A 23,257-nucleotide genomic window follows, 5' to 3' on the forward strand; every position below is an offset into this window, starting at 1 on the left:
TGGCCTAGCTGTCCTGATTTTGCCCCTGCCAGCTGCTTGTCCCTAACCACGAGGATCACCTTTACGCACCCAGTCCAACTGACCTATCCACTCTGCAGCGGAGCCGCTCGGCCTGGGTACCGACGAACCAGCTGTGCCCCCTTCCTCTATGGACGCTTGCGACCAAGGCCCCTTCGGCTGACCCAGGACCAGCTCGCCTTCAGGAGACAACTCAAGACCTGGCTGTTCGAGCAATAGCAGACCCCTTCCCCCAAGCGCCTTGAGACCCTCCGGGTGAGTAGCACGCTATACAAATGCTATGATTGATTGATTGATTGATTTGGAAGCTCTCTCACTTGTCCCTAAGTCCCCCTTTGAAGCCTGTTTCCAGGTGGTCTCACTTCTCCGTAGTGCACAGCTAACAAACTAACCAGCACCCTTGTTCTGCTCCCAGCTAAATGCAGGCAGCTTCTGACGAATTGCTGCTAGTACTTTGGACATTAAACTGCTTTTTTTTAAAAAAAGATTTCTTTATTTAAAAGCAATCACAGACATGGTGGTCTGCCATCATGCCGGTAAATGTAGCCAATTATAGTAGGTCATAGTTTGCGACCTACCTCAGGCGCATTAATGGCCAAGGTCTACTGGTGTCCCCTAGGATACAGATTATACTGAACTACATATAAGTACATAGGTCGGTTTACAAAATACCAATGCATTCGGTAGATGCTGGGCACTTAAAAAGCTTTTTCAGACTTTTTGACTGGGATCAATCCACTTGGTGTATCTGACTATGGCTCACACATTGCCTTTTTATTTAATTCTGACTGCTTTATATCTCATTACTAGATATTGAGCACCAGTTTATTTTTTGTGTGCCATCTAGCCCCATCTTTGAGATGCACACTTGTCCACCGCAAATAATTACTTTTTAAAATTAACAAGTAGCACCATAAAATAAAGCTTATCAGCATCCTGAACAGTTTTTTTAGATTCCAGATGCCATGAATATGCTACTCCTCTCAAATATGCCGAATAAGTTGCAGATAATAAGTGGCCTTTCCATTTCTTGGCAAGCGTGACATGTTCAGTAGCCACGAGATGAGTTTCCTGTAAGAAAGCTAACTGAACTCTGTATTTCCACTAGCACATTTTAACTGTGCCTCTAAGTAAAATGTTATTCAAATTGAGAAATTTAAAGTCATCAATTTATTACACACACCGATTGCAAGATTTTATTGACACAATTATTGAGATCTGTCTCCATTGTACCATCTGAGACTCCCCTCGCTGAAGTTAACCAGCAATATGTTGCAGTCCTGTATAGCCCTGTACCTCATCACATAAGCTTAACATCTACAGAACTCTATGCATCTCCTGTATAGCAACCATTTCTTCATCCATTGCAATAATGCGAGCCTTGTTTCTGCCAAAACCGGCCTGTCTGGAACACTTTCTAAACCACTAAAGAATATTTTGCCACTTGTCATCACTCATAATTTTGCAGGGTAAAAAAAAACGAAGCATGTACTGTATGTGGTTTTCTCTGCTTTTTGACCGCTTTGAAATGTTTACATGAGTTCTACTCTTTCAGAGTGAAAAGAGGAGGTAGCATAATGGTACACCCCTCAGAGGTTACTGACCCTATCCATCAGGTGTTTAAAAAAATGATATCTCTAGCAGTGAAATTCATGAATCTGGCAATTATTACTCTGGACAGAGCCAATGCTTTAGGCTAGGGCGTTAGTGTTCTAGGTACTACTCCCATGAAGAAAAGGTGGATAATCCTCAAGGTTTTAATTGGTTTTCAGAATTAATTTTGTACATTATCCTCTACCCCTTTCAGGAAACCAGTTTTTATTTCTGCTCTGCCTTTCAGTAATATTTTGTAACACTGACATTTTCTATATATGGTAAACTGAACATTGGCTCCAGTGCTTTCATTGACACCTCCCTTTAACCAACACTTATCTGATTAATTTCAATACGCTTGTCACTAATTTTAGATTACTTTAAATGTCTGCATGTAAGGGCTCAGTATTCCCTTACTCTTCAGAAGCAGTTTTTGGTCTGCTTTTAACAGCTGCAGTGTAATGATTAGCGATGTTGCTCTGAACCTCTTTACAGATCATCTATTTTAACAACAGAGACCACAGAATATTTTTTTCAATACATAGTAAGTGCACATAATTTAAGTATTCTCTTTTACAGATGCCAAAGGAGCCATAGATCAAAGTGGCATAAAATTAGAGAAACTAGTTTGCACCTCACTAACCGTTCCATACTATAGAATACTGCACACCACAATTGCTAATGAGACCTGCCAGTCAGTGCAGCTGCCGCATCAATGACCCCAGGCTGGAAAGATAATATTTAGACCAGAAAAAGTCTGCAGACTTCACTACAGCAGTCTCTAGCTGATGCTATACTTATCAGCGAACCACCTCTTACATATAATAATCCTATGTTATTTCTGTCATCAATGTGGTTCTTCGATGCTGATTGGGGAGCACTGCCTGTCTGAACGAGAAGTACACTCTCAGTTCCACTGCACACTTCGGAGCTACAGCAGGACTGAGGCATGACGCCAGACCTTCTCCTACACAGGGATTTGATGAGCCCAGTCTACACCTAGGACACACCCCTCCATTAGAGACAACACAGCAGACATACTAGCAGATAGACATTGCCTTCTTGTGCTTGCTGCTCCAAGGTCTCATTCACTAGGCTCTTCTCTTGGTCTGGGTGTGTAACCAGCTCCACCAGCCAAACCTAGCTACCATCAATACACAAACAGATTCCCTGCTAGCTGTAGCCCATTCTGTCTTGGGTAGGTGTGAAAGTCCCAGTAGGACACACTTAGATACCAGCTCCACGGTGGGCCAGGAAACTCAACTACTCAACAGGTGATGTGACTGAACAGTAATACGACATACATTTTTCAGACTCATATCATGGTTTGTTACCCTCTCCAAGTTTAAAAATATTTCATCCAGCGCTTTTCCATGTTCCAAGCCTCAGCATACATTTCAAAACAGAATTTTATTCATTCTGCAATAGAAGAAGCCCGTCAAGTTAACCTCTAATCTGCAATGTTGCCAGTCCTTAGCCATAGCTTAGCAATTTTTTTCTATAATATCAAAAGTATTCATACAATCGTCGATCAAGAAAATAAAACTCAAGACTTAAATGTCACATTTGCAGCGCAATCAATAACTAATCTAGGTGAACTGCTATGCCTAGCAAACATCTTTCGCGGCAAATAACCTTAGAAATAGTCTCAAAGTCAGGATGACACTATGACGTCCACCCCAAACTAGGGGTGAGCGGAATTTGTGTAATCGCGTTACGCAAATCTCTGCGAAATGGTAAAAAAATCTCCGCGAACATGCTTGCTTGCGATTCTTTTTTACTGTTCGCAATCGCTGTTTGCGTGCTCGGGGGCATTTGCGAACGCGAACAAGCAAATCATTTCGCGAAGTAGCGGAACGCAGAATGTGGGACAATTTTGCGTTCTCTGCGGAACGCAAAATTACCCAAATTCCACGAACGGGACAAAATTTAACGCCCAGGCCTACCCCAAACTGCACCCGAAGATTATGAACAATGTTGGGACCCCTTTTGTGCCATCTCAATAATCAATCTTTCAAACAAAGCCTTCTGCCAAAATCTATTTAAACAGTGAAATGTCAGCCCTTTGCTAAAGAAACCATTCCTTCACACAGATGTAATATTTAGCACATCTTAACTCTGCCTATGTGAGGTGCAGTGCCATAGAGAGATAGGTTAATGGAGATGAGAAACAATGTTAAGTGAGGGGTTTCTGCCATGTCTGCACAAGCGCAGTGGAAAGTTCTGAATAGGTGTCTGGCCTTAAGTAAGGCATATTGGGCCTTGGAGAGTCGAAGTTTGCAGACCAAGCTTACAGCATATCACGTGACAGCAGCCTTCACATGTGCTACCTTGAATATACTACAAGTGCTGGTATTAACAAATTAAGAATGGGTGGCAGATCTTCTTCCTGCGTTAAAACTGAAATGTGAAACTGGCTGTTCACCACAATATGAAATTAGATAAAGAGAATTTAGTTCCTTTCTGAAAATGAAAAACATAGTTATTTTGCAATACGATCTCGGTTCTTATTGTCTTCTCAGCGTCTTTTCCTTCCACAGACGTTAAAGCTGATTCACACACATACCTAGAAATACCTATGAAAAACAATACCAGAAGTGCGGTGATAGTCTAACAAAAACATGTGTCATAGCTGATTTTTATTATCTTTTATATTTCGCAAAATAAACACCAACCTGTCACATTTCTTAAAATGCTGAGGAATGCGTGTATCCATCTTCAACATTACAGACATTGAAACACCTAATATTTAACCAGAATATAAAATCTAAAACGAAATTCATAAAGTGTAAAAGATAATTGGAACTCACAGAAAAATATTTCACACCAAACGGGTCTTGAAGAAGTCGTTCAAAACATACAGCCCAGCTTGCAACTCTTCGCTCTCCAAGCCTCCTGCAACTTTGCACGCTGGGAAGACTAGCATTGCTACTGAGGCTATTATCACTGATGCATCCTTTTAAATCAGCACTATTCAGCTCTGTGGACAAAGCACATAGACAAATATTACACGTCGGCAAAGTGATAATAAAACAAGCACTTTTCACTCAGCAATTAGCACTTATTTAGCACTCGTATCTGGAACGATGCAAAAAGTGTCACAGTTTACAGTTTAGCAAGACTAAAGTGCTAAGTAAGTCTTGCATATCGTGTCATTTCTGAACTCAAATATTATTTCAAATATTATTAACTGTTATCTTAAAGAACAATGTTGGCTGCTTTACTTTTGAATTCATATTAAGTTGCCTGCAAATTTAAATTGCAATGAAACACCTCACAACATAGTAGGTCAGTCAAAAGGCATGCATTGTGTTTTCTTCATGGTTAAGAACAGAGAAACGTTGGGGCCATGTTTGACTTCAACTCTCACATCCGTAAGCTAAAACGTTGACTTCAAATTATATCAACCTCATAACCACAAGAGGTAACTTGTCTTTTCATTTAACTATTCTTCACCCAACATAAGCATAGAAGTTCCTAAATTAGACACATTTTCGTCTCAACTACATATTTTTCCGTTTTGGTATATTAATTAATTCATCGAAGCAAAAACTTGTATTTTAGTCCACAGGGCTCCAAACAGGAGAGCTACTTAGAGATAGATGGAGAGCTACCAGAAGTAGCTCAAGAGCTGCTCGCTGGAACAGTCTGCACATAAGGATCTTAACACAACCCAAGGCTATAACAAATTAGAGGGTCGCATATTACGTTATTCAATAAGGCTACACCTTGACTCTCCATCCCCTGACAACCTTCTGAAAAAGCAATCGAGAACAAGTGGAAAACAAAAACTTTTTGGCAAATGAACCTCATTTTCCCAGCTAAATCCTGAAGCACATTTCGCATGTCCTTATTTGGCTGACACTAGGATATATAATTACAATGTGCCTTATATGTTGGGGTTATCTGGGAGTCCAGCATGGACATTTACAGCTAAAGGTAGCCAAAGACAAGAGTGGCTCTTTATGACAACTTCTGGTTGGGACTATTACAGCCTGAAAGGGATAAGAGCCGAAAGTCTGCCCCTCAAACAGGTAGCTTCATACAATTTCCACGGATGACTCACACCCTCCAACTACCAAGAAAGTGCTGAACCTCACAGAGCGAAGGAGAAAGAACAGAACATCTGTATCTTGAAATTGCAGCCAGGTGTACTTTTACGGATGCATGTACTAATCCTGATCTGGCTAGGGAGAGTAGGTAAGGTTGGATCTGCTCAAGTGATGCTTCCAAGGGGTGCAGGTTAGATTGCTGACACCACAAGCAGAATCTTTTCCATTTCAACCTGTAGGTCTTGTCTGTTGATTCAGCTCTTGCCTTGGCCAAAATGTCTCTACAGTCTTGAGGGAGATTTATATTTCGGAATTAGTTGAATTCAGGAGCTATGCAAGTAACTTGAGAGAGGCTGGTTCCGGGTGTAGGATTTGGCCATTGTTCCTTGTCAAGTTGGTTTAGATCTTGGGTAGGCGCATGAGATTGGACTCCAGGGGCAGCAGGGGGCTCCATAAACCCAAGCTACCTGGCCCATTTGGGAGCTATTAGAATAAGGTGATAAGTACTCCATCTTTATCTTGGTGAGGATTCACGGTATGAGAGGGAAGGGGGAAAAGCGTATGCATAAATCCCAGACCATCTCATTGAAAGAGCATTACCCCGTGACCCTGGGAGCAGGTGTGGACTGACTCAGAGCTGGCATTTGGCATTCTTGTCTGTCGCAAAGAGATCCAATGCTGGTTTGTCCCAGCGCGAGAAGAAGATCTTATCCAACATCAGCTTATTCAACTCCCATTTGTGGCAACTGTCTGGTTCGGAAGAGAGTGTCCATCAAAGTGTTGTTCACTCCTGACACTTGCTTGACTTTTAGAGATATGTCGCGGGCTGTAAGCCAGTTCCAAAGGTCTTGAGCCTCCTAAGAGCGATAGAGATCTTGTTCTCCCCTACTTGTTGTTGTAATACATGCTGATAGTATTGTCCGTATGAACCAGTACTGAGGATCCTGCCATTCGAGGCAGAAAGGCTTGAAGAGAGAGAAAAATCACTTTGAACTCTAGATGACTGATGTGCATCACTTTTTGAAGTGCAGACCATTTTCCCTGGAATCGCAAGTCCTGCAAATGGCCCACCAAAGAGGCATTGGGCGTGATGACTAAGTCCTGTATTGAATGGAGGAATGTGAGGCCTTGTGAGAGATGAGATGCTTGAGACCACCACGCTAGTGTCTCCCGCATCTTTGGGGTAATGTCGATTAGGTCCTCGAAGGAGGCTTACGAGGATCCATTGCATCTGGAGCTCCTTTTGCTGAGACCTCATTACGGGTCGTGCCAGCAGGACCAGGTTTACTGCAGAGGAGATCATGCCGAGGAGCGACTTGAACATCCACACTGAAATGGACCTTCTTTCAGAGATCTTTAGAGCCAGACGGGATAATCTTAGTTGTCTACCGGGGCCAGACATAACGTGAAAATCCAAGGGGCAGACATGGGTCCAAAGGAAAGGACCTTAAATTGGTAACGGGTACAAGCTACAGTAAAACAGAGATACTTTGGATGTATAGGAATCTGTAAGTATGCATCTTGTGAACCTCAGCAGATCATGTAATCTCCGCTGTTCAGTAGGTGGAGAAATTTGGAAAGAGTAATCATATGGAAAGATTGTTTGCACAGAAATTTGTTGAGTTTCCTGAGGTCTAGGATGTGTCTCCACTCTCTTGATTTCATTCGAACAAGGAAAAAACAGCAGCTTGGGATGACTGGGAAGGCAAGCATGGAAATCATCAGTGGCCTTGTATTTTTTGTTGCGGTGAGGTGGTACTAGCGCTACAGTCGCCGGGTTCCACCTGATCTTTATCCCCTCATCCCAGATGTAGACTATAATGGGATGGCTTTTACAGACTTTCTGGCTTGCTCTTTAAAATCATGAAGAAAACAGTCAGACTGTTGGACAGAAGTTTTTAAATGGAATCTCACTGCAGCTCGGTCCATCAAATTATGAAAACCCCAGCTATCCTCTGGGGGAGAGTCTGGCGGATGACTAGGTGAAGGAGACTGACTAGGGACAAGGTAGTCATCCCATTAGTCACATGGATGTTGAGGGTCAGGGATCTCGCCTTCCTTCCTCTCATGCTCTCTGGATGTGTGGTCCTCCCTTGTAGATGCTGGGATTTCGAGGCCAGTGTCATCATGGGCGTTATCAGCAGACTGATATTTCTTGATGTGGCAGAAGAAGCATGATGGAGTGGAATGAGGGGCTGCTCTTCTGGAGGTTCAGGAAATCTTCTCCTATAATCTTGCAGCATGGCCTGTAGGTCCTGATCTAGAGAAACCGGTATCTAAATTTCATCTAGTCTAGGATGAAGATGCTTGTGGTATTCAGTGTTCATAATGCCGCCTAGGAGAGGGCATAGTAAGATTGATAGTACTGCTCTTCATCATCATCTTCCTCGTGAAATATATACCTGGAGCTCCGAAGGACTGTGTGCTGCCCCAAATGGCCCGTTGTCAACAGATTCTTCTAAGTCCAATAAGTGACTGGGTAGCAAAGGTGAGACCTTGTTTGGAGAGGTCACTTCAGGCCAATATCATCGACGACGTGAAGTTAAACTGAGGTGTCAACTGTAAGAATTCCCTCGTTTACGGTGCTGCAGTAAATGATGTCGTCAACAGAGCTATTGTCGACAGCGCTGCTGTCGACGGTGTGCCTGTCGACTGTGTCTTCGTCAACAATGTAGTCAACATGAATTCCACCGTCGACGGCGACTTAGTGGAGGAGATCACATTAGTAGACAGAATGGGAGAGTTAATAGCTCCCGCTTTCTATGTCCTCAATGACGATGGCCTCATGGATGAGACAGTAGTGACTGTTGCCGTCTGCGTCAACACCAGTGTTGACGGTGATGTCGTCAATGCCGGCGTTCTGAGAGGATTTTTTTGTCCTCGACGGTTCTGAGGAAGGAAAACGTTTTTGCTCCCTAACTTCACAGATGGAATAGAGGGTTGGGAAGAGGCCACCCCGTGGACATGAGATTAAGTTTCTCCTTTCTCAAGGGGTCCTTATGATGCATCTTCAATGCCTCTCTACTCTCCATAGAAGCCCCATGGTCAGAGGATCTTGACATTTTCTGGGGTCTTGCATATGAATCACTGTCCTCCTCAAAAGAGCTAGATTTTGACTTCTGTAGCCACAGAAATAGCCTCCCCTCTCGGTCTCTCAAGGTTTTAGTTGAGCATGGGCAACACATCTTGCACTCCTTTAGCTAATGTTGAGGGTAGAGGCAAAAGAGACAGTTTTCATGTGGATCATTTACATTCAACCTTTTCTTCCCACAAGACTTGCAGGATCTGAAGAGGCCTTTCTTAGAAGACTCAGACATAGTACATGTAGAAAAGTTGGAATATACTAGAAAAAACTGAGCAGAGCTCACGACATGCAGTAGAAAATATGGGGGACTCTGTTGGGAGTGTTCAAGACAGTGCTGTTGTCTGATTGGTTATAGTTCAAGTTTGGTCTTTTTTTTACAAAAGGGCATAGATAGGCTATTAAATTGAGTTTGCATTGCCATTATGGCCTATGGTACTATTCCATACTGTTTTACAATGGTACGGTGGGATTCCCACTTCGACGATGGTAAATGATACAAGCATGTGAATCTATGAAAGATCCAATACAAGAGAAGCATCTGTTCGTGGCATGTATCAGGGTAGCGTGGCCGAGCGGTCTAAGGGACTGGATCTGTTTGTGGCATGTAATGCTGTAGATTCACATGCTCTGCATGCTTCCGCATTCTAGTATTGGGTTTGGTTGTATGAAAGTTGTTTTTCTTCAAAGAAGTCTTTCGAGTCACAAGACAGAGCTACTCCTCCTCTTGTTGATACGGATCATGGACATGGATTCCATAGTTCGATTGTTTTCCCGCAGGTGAGTGAGAATGAAGTGAGATTAAGTATCAGTAAAGAGATGCCCATGCAAATGAAATAGTGTAAAAGAACTGCATTGGCCACCGGTGTCCGGGGAGGAGGGTGGGCATATGTAAATCTTCAGCACTACATGCCAGGAACAGATGCCAACAAGGTAAGTATCATATTCCGTTTGAGGCATGAGAGGCAGTATATACACATGCTCTGCATAGACTGTAAAGCAGTCCCTCTCTAAAAGTGGTGGCTAACCTGTGGATGTTGTAGTTCTTGCAAAGAGAGTACGTAGCACTTCCTGCCCTACATTGCTTGTTGGTGGGCTTAAACATCCACACAATAATTTTTGGTGAAAGTGTATGGTGTAGACCATGTAACTGGCTTACAAATGTCAGCTATTAGGACATTACCCTGGAAAGCCAAGGACGCCCCAATTTTTCGAGTAGAGTGTGCCTGAGAGGGTGTAGGCAAAGTCATTTTAGTTCTTGTATAACATGTCTGAATGCCTTTACTTAGACATCTTGAAATGCCTAGATTGGGGGCGCAAAAGTAACAAAGAGTTCTGTCAATTATAGTACAGAGCTCCTTTGACAGGTAGGGTACGAAAAGCTCTTTCCGCAACGAAATCTGGTTGCAGAAAGAAAACAGGTAATTCCACTGACTGAATGAGGTGGAAAATGAAACCACTTTTGGATTTGTTCTGACTACCTTATCTCTGTGTAGCTGGAAGAAAGGTTCTTCCAAGTTTACTGCCTGGAGCACACTTACATGCGTACGTGAGTTAATGCCCATCAAAAAAGCAACCTTCCCAGATATGAATTGTAGAGGACAGTTATGCAATGGATGAAATGGTGGATCCATAAGTCTGGTAAGTACAATATTGAGATTCCATGTGGGTGCAGAAGGAACTCTGAGTAGAATTATTCTTTTAAGGCCTTCAATGAATGCCTCAATAACTGGTACCTTGAACAAAAATAAGTGTTGCCTGTTTTGTAGATAGGCAACAACTGCAGCTAAATGTAGCTGTATTGAAGTGTAAGCGAGGGCAGAGATCTGCAAATGAAGAAGGTAGCAACCAATGTTTTGTACAGTTGCATCAAATGGATTAATTTGTTTACTGCAACAGTAGAAAACAAGTATTTTCCACTTTGCTGCTTAACATGCTGTAGTTGTAGGCCTACGGCTTCTTTAAAAATGGTCCTATATTCAGGTGGGAGATTGAGGTACCCGAATTCTATGAACTCAGCAGCCAAATCGCAAGGTTGAGTTCCTCTGGATTTGGGTGCCTGACTTCTCCATGGTTCTGAATGAGAAGGTCTGGGTTGAGGGGAAGCTTCTTGTGGGGAACTACATAGAGTTCAAGCAGTGTAGTAGGCCAAGTGCAAGCTACTAGAACGAGGGTGAGAGCCATGTCCCTGAGCTTCCGAACCACAAACGGAAGAAGAGGGAGAGGTGGAAATGTGGAGGCAAATATTCCTGACCAGTTCATCCATAAAGCATTGCCGGTGAGTGTGGGAACCTCGAGGCGAAGTCTGGGCATTTCGCGTGGTCCGCAGTTGCAAACCTACCCTTGTGAAAGTATGGGAGAAGGACTTGGGTGTGGAATTCCCAATTGTACACTTGTGGCCGCATCCTGCAGAGGAGGTCGGCAAAGTGGTTATCGGTCCCCGACATGTTTTCCCCTACCAGGTGAATCTTGTGACTTATTGCCCAATGACAAATCATCTGAAATAGTCGTGACAATTGTAGAGAGTGTCCCTCCCCCGTCTTTGTAAATAGTACATGGTGGTCATGGTGTCTGTCTGGCCCAAGACAACCTTGCCTGCTAGGTGGGCTAGAAATACTTTAAATGCTAGATGAACAGCTTAAGGCTCGGGGTAGTTCATGTGTAGACCCTGGTGTTTGGTATCCCAGAGACCCTGAACTGTGTCGGTGAGAACCCAATCCTGTAAGGGATGCACCCGCTGTGAGAATGATCTGGGGAATAGGGTCGCGATATGGCCACCCTTTGATAGGTTTTGTATGCTCCACCACTGCAGTGAACGATTCGTGCGGCTGTCTACCAACACTAGATCTTGTCGCTGACCCCGTTATGGAGATCACTGGCGAGCCAGACATTCTTGAAGCGGGCACATATGTAGTCAAGCATGTGTTACTACTGCGATTCAAGTTCCCATCATGCCTTAGAATCGTAGAACTGTTTGACTGTTATGTGTTGATTAGGTTGAAACTGCTGCAGTAGCGTTTGGCTATTTTGCATACTGGCCACATTTGGGTATGCCAAACCCAACTGCGTGTCGGGCATGGCCCCCAAATACGCCTGAATCTGTCACGGTTTAAGGTGTGATTTCTGTATGTTGATAGTAAGCCCAGTTGATGGAGAAGATGTAGAGTAATCTTTGTGTGCTGTTGACACACGAGAAGTGTACTGGCTTTGATAAGCCAGTCGTCCAGATATGCGAAGACATGAATGTTCTGTGCGTGCATATTTGCTGTTACTACTATTAGGCATTTGGTGAATATACAGGGTGAAGTAATAACTCAGAATGGCAGCACTTTGTACTGGTAAAGGTTTCCAGCTATAACTAATCAAATGCATTGGTGATGAGCTGAATGGATGGGGATGTGGAAAGCTTCCTTAAAGTCAAGTGCTGACAAAGTCGCCTTGTTGGAGCAGTGGGATGATGTCCTGAAAAGAGACCATATGAAGTGTTCTGGTAGTATGTAATGATATAAGGGCCGGAGATCTAAGATGGGACGTAGTGATCCGTATTTTTTGGGAATGAGAAAGTATAGGGAGCACACTCCCGAACATTGATTTTGAAGAGGAACGGACTTGATCGCTTGTGTGAGCAACAGAGCCTTTAGTTGTTGTTTGAGCAGGTTTTGATGTGCAATGGAAAGATTGTGTCTGTGAGGTGGAATGTTTGGAGGAGTGGTTATGAGCTACAGACAATAAACATGTTGGATAATTCCAAGATCCACTGATCTGATATTATACATTTCCAATGGGTGAAGACATTTTATAGTTGGCCCCGACGGGTGTTAAATGGTCAGGGGGGATGAGAAGAGAGTAACTGTTTTGAGATGGAGGGTGCAGAACGTGTTAAGGCACCCCTACCACGACCCTTGGAATTATTTCCTCTATATGTGCCTCTGTAGTACCCCTTGGAGGGGGAGGTTTGTTGATGTTCATACAAGGAGGTTGAGGCATCAGGTGGGGTAGCTTTGGAGGCCTGTTTGTAAGAGGGATGCCAAAAGGAGTCACCAGAAGCAGGGGGTTGGAGCGTCCCCATTGATTTAGCTACTTCAGTGTCCTTTTTCATTTTCTCCAATGCTTGGTCCACCTGGGGGCCAAAGAGATGCTCTTTATCAAATGGCACAGTGTTTGTTGCACCTCTGGCTGGAAGCCAAATACATGTAGCCATGCATGTCTAAACAGCAATACACTTGAATTGATGCCCCTGGCTGCTGCGTCTGCTGAGACTAGGACACCCCAGATTTAATTGTTGGAAATTAATTTACCCTCATTTACAATATCATGTTCCCCTTTTTGATACTCCTCGGGGAGGTGTTGGAGGACCTCCTCCATCTCATCCCAATGTGCCCTGTCGTATCTTGCTAACAAGGATTTTGTGTTGGGAATCCACCCGTGATTGGAGGACTGTGCAGCAACCCGCTTCCCTGAAGCGTCGATAAGTTTGGACTTTGTCAGGTGGATGATTGTGAATTGGCTCTTTTACGAGCATTAGATGCAACTAATAAGTCTGGGGAAAGCGGACCCTTGATGAAAATAGGATTGGAGGGTGCTGCTTTATAGGTTTTGTCAACCCTGGGTGTAATAAAACGTGACCGCACTGAGTCCTTAAAAATGTCACCAGAATGTCACAGCATGCCCTTGAACATAGGAAGATATTGGTATGGACTAGGAGTGATAGACAATGTTTCAAAAAGAAAATAGTCCTGACTAGGGTTTTTGTGTAAGGGGACTTGGTGTTATGCTGCTGCCCCAGTAATGAGGTCTTGAAAAGATGAAGCATCATCAGGGGGTGATGGTCTGGCTGGGTAGAGATCTGGGTCAGTATCACCCGGGGGATCAATGTCCTAATTATCACAAGGATCTGGGGGCTCTGGATAAGAATCATCGCCCCCGGATCATCAGTGGGAGACTGAGGAGATCCCTAATGTCGTAAACGTGGTGGTGGAGGAGAAGAGAGTGGAGGAAGTGGCTGAGAAGTAAGAGAAGGATACAGAAGGCAGGTTGCAATGTCCTTCTTTTTAGCTGACACTGGTCTGTATATGTATTTTTTTCTGCTTAGGATCAAGCCGCCCCTGCATGATTTGAAGGTTTGGTTCCGAAGCCGAAAATTCAATTGTCGCAGCAGATTCCTTTTTCGGAACAGAGGTTGTCGGTGCCAAAGCGCTGAGAGAAGGGTACTCCGAACCGAAGGCTTCGGTCGGCACGAGAGAGAGTTGTTTAAGCTTTGCTTTTGGTGTCGAGCCCGAAGGCAGGACGTTTGCAGCAGATGGTCAATGCCTACAATGGCCTGATGGAAGTGGTGGCACGGGAGCTGTATATTCAGTCTAAACCAATTGTATTTTGGAAGGTGAAAGAGACAAAGGCACTCACTGTACGCTGGTCCAAAGAAATATCCTGTTTCTGGAGACTGATCTCACAATCAGAGCAGGAGCCACAACCAGAGTCATGGATGAAAAATTCTCTTCCTCAGCTGCATTGGCCTCATGAAGCTCTTCCTGTTCCTACTTGATATCTTGTTATCTGAAGAAGTCGGGTGTTTCTTCTGTATCTCTGCACTGCATCTCTCTACGACTAGCCCGACAGTCTCGCAAAGTCTATTTCGATCGAAAAGCCTCACAAGTCCGCTTCCTGATGGTCTGGAGACAAATATAAGTTGCATACCTGATGAAGGTCAGTTCTCGTGTACTTCAAATGGCAACTGGGACGGAAGCGAAATGGAGTTTGTTCTATTTGCAGAGCATTCTCGTTTGTAACCAGTGATATAAAAAGTAAGCCTGAACAGACGAGACCTAAGGCCGCGTTTGAAGCACATTGAATCGACGGATGAACGTTTACTGGTTTTTAGTATGCAAATTTGAAAAACAGACTGAAACAATACCGACAAGGGTCAAAATAAACAGCAAACTAAAACGAGCCCGATATGGTCTCGAAAGGGAGCGCTACACAACACATCTGAACCAGACCGCAGAAAGAAAACAATCTAACAACGGAGTTGTTGCGCATTATTCACCAAGAGAAGGAGTCACTTTGTCTTGTGACTCAAAAGACTTCTTCAAAGAAAAAATATCTTTGACTTAACCGATATTGTTCTACAGTTCTTTGCTTTCACACAAATATCCCTTCCCATGCTATTTACCTGAGGTGCTTCACATTATCATACAACAGTCCTTTAAAGCCAGACCTATTGGCATTATTAATGCTTGCTTTTATATTCTTCTGGTAGAAGTGAAAGCAGTTCCTCCATCTTCTCCCATTGGGCCCCAACATATCTACGAAGGAGTGCCACGGAACTGGCTATGTCCAATACGTTGTTGCCATGACTGCTACACTCTTGCCCACCACATAGATCTTTTTTGTCTCCTTGCCAAGAGGATGAGAATCACCAGTGGTCTGGACAGAAGCGTTCTTCTTGCGAGCAGGGAGGACCACTAAAGAATCAGGAGGAATGTGGCCCTTGGTACACACATGGTTGCTAGGAGAGGGTTTAAACTTTTTTTCGACTCTTGGAGTAACTACCCACATCTTCAGGGGCTCCTTAAAATTATCAGAAGCAGACTTTACCATACACCTTAACATTGGCAAAAATTGCATGGTGCGCTCTGATTTTCAGAGCATCTCCAGCATGAAGTCATGCTCCTCGTCAATGACATATCAACCTTATGAAAGGCTGTTTGAACAAGCTCATAATAGGCCATGGTGTCATCTGGAGGTGAGGCCTTTATCAGGGAGTGTTCTAAGTCAGGATCACCTTGGGGGTCTACATTATAATCATACCACAGGTTCATCAATGAGTCCTGGACCTGAGGGCTAGTCACAGGATTCTGACGGACCATATGGACAGCATGTCTCCTCAAAGGATGTGTGGGACCCATATGGTCTCTCTGTTGGAAGCTGGTGAGATGGTGAAAGAGGTGGGATGGTGGAAGAGGTGGGATAGCGGTGGAGGCAGAAGTTTGGTTGGTGGCAGAGGAAGAGAACTAGTGGTTCTGCCCTTCCACTTCTCCGGAATCGGCTTGGGAAAGGGGGCTTCAAAGAAGCTTCCCCCTCGGTGAGTCTCCTCTTACGAGGAAGGGATTCTGGAGGGACCAGTGAAGATGGCTTTGCCAAAATACTGCCTGTAACAGAGTAAATGAACAGGTGTTTTTGCCTAGCATCAAGTTCCCACTGCAGTCTTTTGAAGATTGGAGCATCAATGTCTACGGATCCGAGCATTAACGGAGGCTTCCAAGTCGTCTTTGGCATAGATGAAAGATTTGGCGATGACTGTGTCCTTTGCACAGGCAAATCCTCTGTTGCTGGCTTCAGGTGAGACCAATGGTACCTGATTCCCTAGAAGCTGCTTGGGCTCGTTGGTGGATGTGAGTCTACGTCCTTGGGTGAAGGCTTCCTCGCCTATAAAACGTTTCCGGATGCTAACTAGGACCCGTAGGTGGTAGGGGCCTTTGGGTTGGCTAACAAGAACCCGTAGGTGGTAGGGCCTTTGGGTTGGCTTTTGTTTGCATTCTTGCCTAAGGCTTAATATCTTACTCCCATGGGAGTGGTGCTATACATTGGCGTGAGGCTTCTTTTGAACCCTGGCTTGGTGGTAAGGGCATCATGGCCCAATTGAATACTCATGAGCCCTTTGTCTTACCTCCTGTTCAAGGAAAGTGGAAGCAGCTCAGCTTTAAACATGGCACAGCATGTCTTCGCTTACAAACGTGTGTGGCACCTTTACATAATGTGTTTTGCTGTGTGTAAAACAATTAACATATTTATTTGAAAAAGAACACAAGGTGTGCATACAGCACACAGGACCACCAGCACATCTCCTGATAGATCTGTATCACAACACTACGCATTTCTTCGCTCAGCAACTCTTTACCATATGTCTTCGCAATAATACGAACACTTGATGTGAAAAATAAAATGTATCTCTATTTTTACTGTGTGATTACCAGGTAAACACCAATATTTGTTGCGTGTGAACATGGGATATTTTTAATAGGTCTAAAAGGGAAGTCTATGTACCAATGTCTCTGAAACTGCTTGAGACCACAGTCCTATGGATGTTATTAGTGTGGCCCTATGCTATCAATGCCATTTTCTAGACCTACTTCTGTCACTGAAGCCAGTTACAGTTGAATACTTCTGGTACACTCCTGGGAAGAAATCAACGTGGTTTAGAAGTCTAAGGCCACAGCCTTCTCCAAGAGAATGCTCAGAGCCAAGAAAATATGTGTGCTGGGTTTCCAGAGCGTGAACCTAGCTATGAAGCAATGAAACTCTGTAGATGATCGAAGATAGGAGCGATAATCCAAAAAAATGTCCAACATGAAGACTTTCACTATTGGAAACTCAAAGGCACTGGTATCCAACAAAACACTACATATGAAGGTGCCCTTGTGGAGGAATAGTCAAAGTGTTTTGATGAAAGACATGTGTGATTCCCTTATGTATAACTCCTGGATGATGTCTGTATTGTTACTTAATGTGCTATTTGTAAATAGCATTGTATCGTATGGTCTTATGAGCATTGTTAAAATAAAAACATTGATAACGTTTTTTTTTTTTTAAACACTACATATGAATGGGGGATTACACATGCTTCAAGAACAAGCAGTTATTTGAGAAAATAATAACAGGAATACGATTTCGGTAAAATGAAAGCTAAACTGGTGCTTAACACACACACACACACACATGAAAAACAGCAGAAGTATTATAAGCATAACAATTTTGCTTTACAATTGTGTAACAAATGGCACACTTCGGAAAGCTTTACAGAACGGGATCGGCAACTTATGTAAATGTATCTATCAATCATATATTGAAGAGACACACTATAAGAACAATTTTGAGCAACAGTTTCCCTAAAGGCAGTGCAAACTTATTGAGAAAAAAAAGAAAAAAAGCACACCACCTCGCCCAAATGAGTTTCTGGTTTTATTGTACAAGACATTCTCAAATACTTCAAGTTTTCCAACTAAAATCTTCACCATGGTCCAGAGAAGTAAAAAGAAACTCCGAGAATCATTAATGAAATAAAAGCAACTTTTCCTGAAATGAATTGCAGGTGTCCGCTAAATTTAATAAGAACAACTAGCTCTGTAACAGATTACAGTACAGTTCAGAGAAAATGTCAATGATGCTTGTGATCTCCATGACATGTTTATATTTTGTGGTCTATTTACGGCTTTTTTCCTTTTTCATCTCTTATTTCTCTCTGCCCTTCTTCCTTCCTCTTCCTATTATTAACAGTCTTTCTCCTTTCTATTTTCTTTACTCCATTTCCAGTTACCTTTTGACCACTTTGCAATTTTCACAGTTACATTTCTAATCTGCTTTCCTTCCTCTTTCTTATAATCTTTGTTTTGTCTATCCACTTACCTGCTTCGTTTTTCAATAAAAAATGTAATAGATTGCTGTGTTGTGTTGCTCGAACAAGCAATGCAGCTAACTAGAAACTGAAGCTTTGAGAAATCTGGACAGCAAACAATGAACGAGGAAAGCAGCGGGCCAAGTTGAAAAAGTAACAGCGAAGGATAATAAAAGTAGCTAAAAACCAGAGATAGAGCGACATAGGGACGTGTAAAAACGCCTGGGCAATATCTGCGGTTGATTTCACCAGTAGGTCTACAGATATCTGTAACCGACTATCTATAGCAAGGTTCTTAACATTTTGACTTCTGTGGACCCCACTTAATAGTTACTGAACTCCATGGACCCCACTGAATCATTACTGGAATCAGGGGACCCCACTGCGTTATTATTGGAAACTGGGGACCGCGGCCAAAGCAATTTCGATGACTTCCAAAGCAAAGCAATAAACACAATTACAGAAACAAGCATTCATTAACCAAATACACATATTACTTAATTCGCAAACAAATATAAAAAATTAAATTTAAAATGATTGGTGTTTTCTAAATTCAATTGCAGCCACCAATTGTCCATACTATATTGAGGTTGATGCACTTGCACTGCTCCTACAAATCCATCTGAGGATACCAACTTAATCTTTAGCCTCCAACTTCAAATTCTTTCACATTTACAAAATGTCATAACATTCTCGATTTCCCTTCTTCATTTACTTATAAAATTTCTTAATAATCTATTAAGATTATTTTATTTTCTAAGCAGTGCATACCTGAGTAGGAGTCGCAGACTTCCAGGGGTCCTCAGACCACAGGTTAAGAACTGCTGCTCTTCACTTCATACTTGCGCTTGTGGGACTGGTCCTGTTCTTGGAATGTGCCTACAAAATTAGTTGCCCACTTCTATTTAGTTACCGATTCAGGTTGAATCGGTAACTGAAAAGACAAAAAAATGTGCATAAGTGTTTCTGTTTTCAAAGCAGGTGGGACTTACACAGGAAGGCTCGGCTGGGGGGCAGAAGGAACACAGGGGACGGGGATTGGAAACAACATGAAGCTGCTTTTTAAAAGAGGAAGGGGGAGCAACATAGCGGTGAAGGAGGGGCAGGAGCAACATGTAGGCACAAGTGAAAGGTGAAAGCAACACAGGGACAGAAGAGTAGCAACACGGAGGCACCGGTGGGGGAATCAAACTGATGCAATACAGTGACGTAGCGATAAGGCAAAAGAGGAGAAGAAAAAAAAGTAGCGCCTGAAAAGCGAGCAGCAGAAGGACTTAGTAATGAGTCAATTCTCGATGTGTGGGACAAACACAAGAAGAGGAACGAAAGCTAAAAAATGTATGAAATATGAAGCAAGCAAATAAGTGTGAAAAAGCAAATCAATAGTAATCAAAGGGCAATACATCTTGCAACAAACAGCAAATACACTGTTTTATGCAAGCCTTTAAGCGGTCAAATGACGGCAGGCTTGAAAGACTACAGTTCTCTAGTAACACTAATACAGCATTTTACTTAAAAAAGCTACTGAACGTGTCCTACTTTAAGAAAAAAGTAGGACTAGGTACACGAGATCCTTACTTAAATCTGAGGAGACTGTAGAATTTTCTCAGAGGAGAGATATAGGAATTCACTTTGTTAAAGTTAAGATTAACGAGGCTGGATAGTATGATGGTAGGTAAATATTTGTCGATTAACAGCGTATCAATCTTTTCTTGGATTTTTTTTAAGTTCCTTATGCAGAGACTGAGAGGGAACAATGGTGGTAGTTTTGAGGGTCAGGTCATCGCAAAATTGTTTATCTTAACATAATACATGATTACGCAAATCATATGCACTATTACTGTACTCATGTACTAAGATTTTTTCCAAATCTTTATACTTATGCTGCTTTTCCTTTTATTTTTTTAATACGTTTCACACGCGCCATTCACGGACACTGGTTCACGAGCACTGAGTGTTCACTATCTGTATTCACTACACCTATTGTTGAATAATGTTGATGCAGCTTTTCATTACTTTGTTATTGGAGTCATTTATATAAACTCAGTAATAGATCTGGTACTTACTTTGGTGTTCTAGTTGTGTACGTGCTTTAGTGCTAATATCTGTTGAAACGTTGCTACAGATATCATTGCACCACCCTGCACTAGTCTTTCTCCCTGCTTGTCACCACCATAAACCGATCCCTCAAACGATCGCTTCCCTCACATCTCCTGTTATTAGTGTATCCGAGCCACATCATTTTTGTCTAATTATGGGCCTTTTTCTACAGTGTACAGCATAGTTTATTATTAGGAACATGCCTACTCATAAAACAAGGTCTGCATTACAGAACAAGCATTTGCAATGCAATAGGTCTCGCATTAGGAAAGTTTGAGCCATTGGTATTGCGAATTACATTTTTTTTATTTATGTGTTGGTTGTGAAAATAGCTATAGTAATAGCTAAAGTAATAGCTTTGTCATTTACAATGCCAATAGTTTTAACTTTCACAAATGTGACACCTATAGCATTTGCAATGCAATATGTGTTGTGAACCTGGCTGCCTTCCTGTTAGAGACACTAGGATTGTGTAGCTCTGCCCCTGAAGGTGCTAATCACATCGAGTCAACAATCCTGGTTTCTGGAATCTGGTGTGTTTTTGGAGTGGCTCCAGCTCAAACAACATTTTGTAATACTGACCAAGCTAGACCTAGAGTTCACATAGTGGGACTAGTTCTCGGACTTCATGGGATCTAGGTAAGTGGTGGAGGTGGTGGCTGTTTGATATTTGCACAGGAACGCAGGGTCATGCAGTCTTTTAATGATGGCTCGAAGGGTGCATTTTCAGGACCAAGGCTGGTAGCGATCTTTGCTTGCGCTTGACGGAGGCTAGTGAATCATGGGGTTGATGAAGAAAGAAGGTACCCTACTTAAACAAAAGATCTCTACGAAGCTGGATTTTGAGCGCGCCTACAGAGACTCCCATTCTATGTGCAAGCTCACCTGGATTTTATTATTTTTACTGTTCTTGAGCGTCTCTGGAAGCCTTCCAGCTCTCTCTGTGGCTCATGTTGCCTTTGTTTGTTTAGTTGGCTTGCAGGGCAGTTTGCGGGGGGGGGTGGGTTCTCCTCTCAGGCAGTACTTCCAGCAGTCATCAGCAGGGTCACATGAGGAGCTTAAGGTTGAGACAAAGTCTGGGTAAACATGCAGAATGCACCTGCAGTCCAGAAAGCACCAAAAGTCTGTTTTGGTCCAGTTCAGTGTAGTTCTTCAAATTACTGAATTGGAGCTTGAATTTCAGTTTGGGCATCATTCGACTACCTGTCAGGGTGTTTGTAATGCTCAATGATATTCAGTGTGTATTCCAAACCAAAGCCATTTGGTAAAACATGGCCTATCTGAGTTGGCCCCCAATTGTGTTGCTTAGGTAGGGCGGGGACTCTGTGTGCCCTCAACCCCTAGAGAGGAGCACCGGAATAACGAATGAGAGTTAGCATAAGGCGAGGGTACCTGAGCCAAAGGAATAGGAACTATGTATATGTGCACTATCTTCTCTGTGACATGCTTGAAGCGACACTCGCTATCTCCCACATATCGGGTGAATGGAGATGGCTCATTGCAGGAGTTTGAGAACTTTTGCTGTGGGAGCAAGGGTAAAGCCATGTTGTGTGTTCCTGTTGTGAAGCCTCCGACGCCTTCGGGTAAAGTCCGCGCTATATAAAAATGCATAAATACATACATAAATAAATACCGCCTTCGGGTAAAGTCTGCGCTATATAAAAATGCAAAATTAAATAAATAAATACCGCAAAACATCCTCGTTACAGGCAGGCCGGGGGCGGTACTGCGGGACACCTCTGTGACGTCTTTCCCGGGCCGCGCTCTGATTGGCTGCTGGCCCGGGACCTGACGTGCAACCTGGAAGAGGAGCCGGCAGCAGGAAGTGGCGTGAGCATTGCGGCCCCGGGGCTCCCGTGACCAGGAAGGAGCCCTGGATACTGTTTCCCTTAAAGTCCCGGTCCCGAGATGGGGGACCGGGTGAAGACCCGCGGGGCGAAGCGGGCGCACTGAGGAGGCGGGGCTCCCATGTGGAGAGAGAGTCCCGCGTGATGTGGGGAGAGCCTGCAGCTGCGGAGGAAGGGAAGGAGCCTGGAGACCCGGGGAGCGCCTGCCAGACACCGGTGAGTGGAGCCGGGAGGAGAGGGGCTGGTGTGTGTGGAGGGGTCTCTGTATGCGTGTAGGTGCGGCGGCGACGGGGGTGTGTGTGCCTGTGTATGGATGTGTATGTGCGCATGCGTGAGTGGCGGTGTGGCTGTGTATGTGCGCATGCGTGAGTGGCGGTGCGCGTGCAGGCAGTGAAATGCAAGCAAAGCTCGTACACCTTCTCGTCCTTCCTTCCCTCGAGACAGCTAACTATACGTCTCCGACCCTGGACGCATCCTTTGGATGCTCATTCCAGGGCGAGACCTAAAAAAGGACTCTGGCTTGGACAGATAACTACAAAGCATTGGCAAGCCATCGAGCGGAGTCCGTAGGGGCTGTGAAGTCGAGCTTAAATGGGATTTCTGGTGACAGTGGGGCTGACTTTAGCCTGCAGACTAAGACCGGTCTAACACCGGGTTATCGCTTAGGAGGGTAAAACACACTAATTGCAATGTCGGAGTTAAATATTCTTTATTTCACACTCCGTTTTTAACAAAAGGCTGTTTTAAAAACAAAAAGTAATTTAAAACTACGTAACAGGATTTTTTGCTGTAAGATCTTTTTGAAGTGTTATGTGCTGGTTAAAATACTCTATTAAATTATACTAAAATGCGTTTCTACTGAGATTTATTAACATGGCTAATTAGGAGCACCTGTCAGACAACATGCTTTTTACCTTTGAACTGTCCCTTAAGAAGGTGTGGCTTAACTACCGAAGATGCCGAATCCATTAGCCTTAAGCTGCGCGCCAGCCCGTTCATCATCAGCCTGTTGTACTGGGAACAGATCCCCGCTTTTTAGGTCTCGCCTGCGTTGCAGCGCATGTGGTGCTTCGCCTTGGCGAGATCTATTGTCGTTGGTGTTGTGTCAGGCTTCTTTGGAAGCGGGGTTGGTGTCCTGCCGGTCTCCCTTAGGCCCCGCCCACCCGGACTGGAC

The 23,257-nt window shown here is 43.6% G+C and overlaps 1 protein-coding gene across 4 annotated transcripts in view; it reads right to left on the reverse strand.

Moving 5' to 3' along the window:
• RGS12 (regulator of G protein signaling 12) overlaps positions 1 to 23,257 on the reverse strand; it is a 760,012-nt gene that overhangs the window by 368,432 nt on the left and 368,323 nt on the right. For all 4 annotated transcript variants that reach the window (XM_078678542.1, XM_078678544.1, XM_078678541.1 and 1 more), the window contains exon 5: positions 4,422 to 4,591. In XM_078678542.1, the coding sequence (XP_078534668.1) occupies positions 4,422 to 4,591 (170 nt within the window). The remainder of the gene's footprint in view (positions 1 to 4,421; positions 4,592 to 23,257) is intronic.

Source organism: Lissotriton helveticus, chromosome 2_2, assembly GCF_964261635.1.
Source record: "Lissotriton helveticus chromosome 2_2, aLisHel1.1, whole genome shotgun sequence".
Lineage (NCBI taxonomy): Eukaryota > Metazoa > Chordata > Amphibia > Caudata > Salamandridae > Lissotriton > Lissotriton helveticus.